The following is a 6,000-nucleotide window of genomic DNA, read 5'->3' as shown; positions in this document are numbered from 1 at the left end:
TGATTGCAGTAGCAGTAAAAGGATTTTATGTCAAACTGGGATTGTTTTAATTGGTCAAAGGACAAGTCAGACTATTGCCGCGTACACACGATCGGACTTTACGGCATACTTGGTCCGGCGGACCGGAGTCCGTCGGACAATTCGATGATGTGTGGGCTCCAGCTGACTTTCTTTCCCCAAAAGTTTGACGGACCTAGAAATGAAACCTGCTTCAAATCTTTCCATCGAACTCAAGTCCGGTCGAAAAGTCTGCTCGTCTGTATGCTAGTCCGATGGACAAAAACCCACGCTAGGGCAGCTATTGGCTACAGCTATGAAATTCCTTGTTTTAGTTCGGTCGTACGTCATCACGTACGAATCCGTCGGACTTTGGTTGATCGTGTGTAGGCAAGTCCGTTCATTCAGAACGTCAGTCGAAAAGTCCGCCGGACCAAGTCTGCCGTAAAGTCTGCTTGTGTGTAAGCGGCATTTCTCAAAGAGAGCAAAGTAGGATGACAGTCATATGACAGTGGGATTGAGGAACAGAAAACCTCTGCACAAGCTCTACCGAGAAATCACAGCTGTAAGAGGATTATTTCGTAACCCTGTTATTCGTCAACATGGTTTTCCCAACAGATGTCTGCTAACATTACTTTTTTTATGGTAAAATAAGAAGTTACAGCCCATCTCTATGTTAGCCTGACAGACAGTGCGGCCGCGTTAGCCCTTTACACTATGTCTAACTCACACTGTGGGTTTTGGGATTGTGACTTAGGACTTCCAAATGATCGAGTAACCAACGCCTTTGGAAGATCAGCATTTCGGTGGACGGAGGGAGCTGGTAAAGGTCAGCTTGAATTTTTATTTCAAGAATAATTCTTCTAGGCTGTAACTTAAACTGACGGACTAAAAGCAGGGATCTCCAAACTACAGGCCCACCACCAGCTGTTGCGGAAACTACACGTCCCATTGTAAAGCTCTCACATTCCCAGACATGAATAGGCATAATGGGAATTGTAGTTCTGGAACACCTGCAGGGCCGTAGTTTGGAGACCCCCCTGGACTAAAACAAGGCTGCTTTCACACGGACCTGTTTTTCTTCCATTTTCTTCCAAAAAAGACATGACCTTTAGGACTCCATGCACACGTGTGCGACTTGTCATGCGATTTTGGACACTAAAGTCGCATAACAAGTCCCCCCCATGTTTTTTTCTTTTTTTTTTACTTTTACATTTTTATTATTTCTGACAAAATACATTCCAATATAAATGAATACAATTAATTGGTATTGCTTACCATATTACATAGAACAGATAATAACAAAAATTGGGGAATGAATAACAAGAAGTAATAATAACTTTAGGGTACAATATCTGGAGTTTGATATCCCGCTACCGCCCACCCCAAGTGGGATCATACTGTAGGCAGGATTTGGTCACCAAATATTCAAATTTTTAGGAATAAGAAGAAGAAGAGGAGTCTATAAGAAATTCAATATCTTGGTGTATCATATATTGCTATTCTTTAAGTAATTGGAGGCTCTCAGATTGTTTATCCAAACTTGCCTTTTTTTTTTTTGAAGCTAGTGATAGAGAAATATTTGAATGCTAACATCAATTCATATTGGGCCTGAGTGTTTAGTCTTATGATGACATTTGACAAATTAGGAGCTTCTGTGGATTTCCACATATTGGCAATGATAAGTCTCACTGCTATCAGGATATGTGATACTATTGTTTTATAGCAATGTGGGTATATATCTAGATCTAATCCTAATAATGCTGTTGCCGGTGTCAGTTCTGTCAAATTACCTTGTAAGTTCTGCAATAAAGGAGGAAACTGAGTTCCAAAAACTTGAAAGATTCTTGCATGACCAAAGAATATGGGGGGTTATTTACAAAAGGCAAACCCACTTTGCATGTTAAGTGGAAACTACAAGTGCAAAGTGCACTTGAAATGGTACTGAAGGTGCACTTGGAAGTGCAGTCACTGTAGATCTGAGGGGGACTTGCAAGGAAAATAAAAAACAGCAATTATCTCAATAAATCTCAGCCTGTGGCAATGTATGGGTGTGTAATAATGGCACTCATATGTGTGTATGTAGGTCAGTGTAAGGTCAGTGTATGTAGGTCAGTGTAAAGTCAGTGTATGTATGTCAGTGTAAGGTCAGTGTATGAAGGTCAGTGTAAAGTCAGTGTATGTATGTCAGTGTAAGGTCAGTGTATGAAGGTCAGTGTAAAGTCAGTGTATGTAGGTCAGTGTAAAGTCAGTGTATGTATGTCAGTGTAAGGTCAGTGTATGAAGGTCAGTGTAAAGTCAGTGTATGTAGGTCAGTGTAAAGTCAGTGTATGTATGTCAGTGTAAGGTCAGTGTATGTATGTCAGTGTAAGGTCAGTGTATGTATGTCAGTGTAAGGTCAGTGTATGTATGTCAGTGTAAGGTCAGTGTATGTATGTCAGTGTAAGGTCAGTGTATGTATGTCAGTGTAAGGTCAGTGTATGTATGTCAAATATGTCAAGTAGGTCAGTGTGTATGTGTCAGGTAGGTCACACAACCCCACTGCCCAGCCAAAAAACCCTGAGCCACTCCACCTCCGACCCCCCCCCGGTGCCGCCTTCGGGCTGAAGCCCTGGTCTTTTTGCCACCTAGCAACACCCCTGCTTGTGGGCAATGCTATTTTAGTGAACAAGTTTCTCTTTTTAGTTTTAGTATGTAATATGTTTCCAAGCTATTAAAGTTGATCTAATAGAAAGGATGTTTGGAACAATAATTTTTTTGGTTATTACGTGCTTCGCCATAGAAAGGGCAAATAGGTCATGACCTATAGTAATTTCTTTTTCGATATTTAACCACTTCAGCCCCAGAAGATTTTACCCCCTTCCTGACCAGAGCATTTTTTGCGATTCGGCACTGCGTCGCTTTAACTGACAATTGCGCGGTCATGCGACATTGCACCCAAACAAAGTTGACGTCCTTTTTTTCCCACAAATAGAGCTTTCTTTTGGTGGTATTTCATCACCTCTGCAGTTTTAATTTTTCGCGCTATAAACAAAAAAAGAGCGACAATTTTGAAAAAAAAACACAATATTTTTTACTTTTTGCTATAATAAATATCCCCCCAAAAAAATATAAAAATTATTTTTTTTCCTCAGTTTCTATGCAGAAGTGAGCCTGATTTTACACTTTCCAGCTTTAGTAAATAAACCCCATTGTGTACGTAAAAGTGGGGTATGCCTGTATTTCACTAAATGCTTGGAAATATTCTCCTGAGAGTCCATCTATGCCTGGGGGTTTTGTTTTTAGAGAGGGATTTTATAACTTTGAGAGTTTGTTGTAATGAAATTGGTTGTTGATTTGTTGGAGATCTTCCGGATCTATTTTTGGCAGGTTGATATTTTTTAGATAGTCAGCTATATTTTGGGGTGAAGGTTGTGGGGTGGATTGATCTATGTTAAGGTTATATAGAGATTCATAATATTCTGAGAAGGAATCAGCTATTTCTTGGGGGTTTTAATTGCTTTATTTGATTTGTGGTGAACTAACTTGTTAATTTTGTTTTTATTTTGATGTTGGTGTAGTTGGTTAGCCAAAAGTTTACCCGCTTTATTACCTTGAGAATAGTAATTCAGTTTCATTTGTTTCATTTATTTGTCATGGTCATCTGTCAGCCTATATCTCAGTTCCGTTCTTAGATGGTTGAGTTGTTTTGCTAAATTCATATCCCTTTTTTGTGTTGTTCTTCAGTTTCGGTAATGTCTTTAAGTAGTTTATTTAATTCAAAGGATTTTCTTTTTTTTCCCTACCTGCTATTTTTATTAACCTCCCTGGCGGTTTTTCTGAGTGTGGCTCGGGGTTAAATTTCAGTACCATTAGCGGTAACCCCGAGCCACACTCGGGATTGCATTGCAGGATCTTGGTGCAGTATACTTACCTTGTCACCAGGATCCTGCGATGTCCCGCGTACTGTGTCTGCAGGCTGTGACCTCCTTCCGATACCTCTGTGTGTCGGGCTCCGTTCCCTGCGAGCGTCACGATGCACGGGGGCGGAGCTCAGCGGCAAATTAACAAAATAGAAAATTCAGAACACATACAGTACACTGTAATCTTACAGTTTACAGTACTGTATGAAATCATTTCACATCCCTTTTGTCCCCAATGCTTTGTCCAGTGCCCTGCATGCAGTTTTATATTATATATACTGTTCTTTCTGCCTGGAAACTGGAGATTGTCCATAGCAACCAAAAAGTATTCCTTTACATCAAAGTGGTTTTAGACCAGCTAGAAAACAGCGATAGTAAATTAGAACACTTGCAGAATTGAGCGATAGTGATTTGTGGGGAAATTCATTTTATTATTGATTTTTTACAATTATTTATAGTTATTTATTACCGTATTTGATTACATTATTGAATAATTTTTATTATTATTATTTGTTATAATTATGTATAGTTCTTTATTATATTTTAATTTATGATTTTGTGTTTCAAACTTTATCATACCCGGGATGTCTACTAGACTCTTGTTTGGACAGATTTAAGTGTGTTATTACTAAGAATTTCAGGCCTACAATATAAAACGTCAAATTTCTATGCAAAACAATTGTACCACTTTGAGATGCAAAAATCTGACATAATCATACCGCCAGGGTGGTTAAAAGACCCCTAACAACTGCTTTATGAGCACACCATAGTGTGGTACTTGTTATCAAACAAGTATCATTAAATACAAAAAATTCTCTAAGGTTTTCTTTTATCACTGACAAATGTTTCTCTTTGGTAAGTATGTAGGTATTGTTCCTCCATACTTAGTTGTTGGTGCGGGGAAATCCTGTATTAATTTCTATTGAAATTGGAGCATGATCAGACCAAGAAATGTTGTGGATTTGAGCTTTAGATATGTTCTGAAGTAATAATTTCTCCGTGATAAAATAATCTATTCGAGAGTAGGATTTGTGGACATGGGAATAAAATGTATAGTCCCTTTCGGTGGAGTGCAGACACCTCCAGGGATCATACAAATCTTCATTAGAAAATATCTTATTTAGTCCCATTCTTTTGGTGTGTCCTTGATTGGAGGTGTCTATATATGAATCCATTGGTGCGTTGAAGTCTCTGCAAATTATGAGTTGATCTTTTTGCATTTTACGTGCCTTCGTTATAATTTTCTTAATAAATTGATGAGGGTTTTTGTTTGGGGCATAAATATTGACAGTAGTAAAGTCTGTGTTTTCAATGGTTGCTGCCAGAAGAATGTACCGACCTTGAGAATGTAAATATCCCTTGTGACAGTAATAGGTGGTAGACATGTGCGCCGTCAATAAATGTGTTTCGTTTCGTTCCGTTTCGTATCAGAATTAATTCGTATTTCATAATTTGTGTCCGAAATTCAATTTAGATTCGTACGAAATACAAACTGTCGTTAGCTTTGTTAACTTTTCGTAACAACTACGAATGTTCGTTATGATGAATTTATCATTACGAGGGGCTCCCACCATCCCTGTGTGGACTTCCTGGGTTTTTCATTTTTAGGTTCATTAACTTTTCGTAACAATTATGAATGTTTGTTATGATTAATTTATTAAGAGGCGCTCCCACCATCCCTGTGCTGTGCTGACTTCCTGTTTTTTTTAACTGCATCATAATGAATAATCGTAATTAACAAACATTCTGTTGTAACGGAATTTGGATCCGAAGTTCGTAAACGAAATTTCGTTCAAAATTTGGAAGCATAGCAATTCGTATTTCAGATCCTCCCAAATGTACAAATGACAGGTACTCGTTATGGAGGAATCGGGGGTCTAAAAGACCCCAAATCCATCCTTTGCACTTAAAAGTATTCAGATCGCCAAAATGTGCGATTCTGAATACCGTCATTTTTTTTTAACTCTGCGCCATTGGCAGCTGAGTAAACTGGACATGACGTCACTTCCGGGATTTTACTTCGGAGACCCGATCCAAGCCGAATCCAGCTTTGTTCAGGTCTCAGCCTAGGCGGCTGACGTTCCGGCTGGTGGCTCAGGTC

At 38.9% G+C, this 6,000-nt stretch overlaps 1 protein-coding gene across 1 annotated transcript in view; it reads left to right on the top strand.

The window, feature by feature from the left end:
• Positions 1-650: 650 nt before the first annotated feature.
• LOC141116650 (uncharacterized) overlaps positions 651-6,000 on the top strand; it is a 210,737-nt gene continuing 205,387 nt past the window's right edge. Inside the window, exon 1 of the mRNA XM_073609042.1 lies at positions 651-826. Within this exon, the coding sequence (XP_073465143.1) occupies positions 715-826 (112 nt within the window). The 5' untranslated portion in view covers positions 651-714. The remainder of the gene's footprint in view (positions 827-6,000) is intronic.

The sequence above is a fragment of the Aquarana catesbeiana genome, linkage group LG13 (genome assembly GCF_042186555.1).
Source record: "Aquarana catesbeiana isolate 2022-GZ linkage group LG13, ASM4218655v1, whole genome shotgun sequence".
Lineage (NCBI taxonomy): Eukaryota > Metazoa > Chordata > Amphibia > Anura > Ranidae > Aquarana > Aquarana catesbeiana.
The sequence above is the reverse complement of the archived record's forward strand: the minus strand, read 5'-3'. Positions and strand labels throughout refer to the sequence as shown.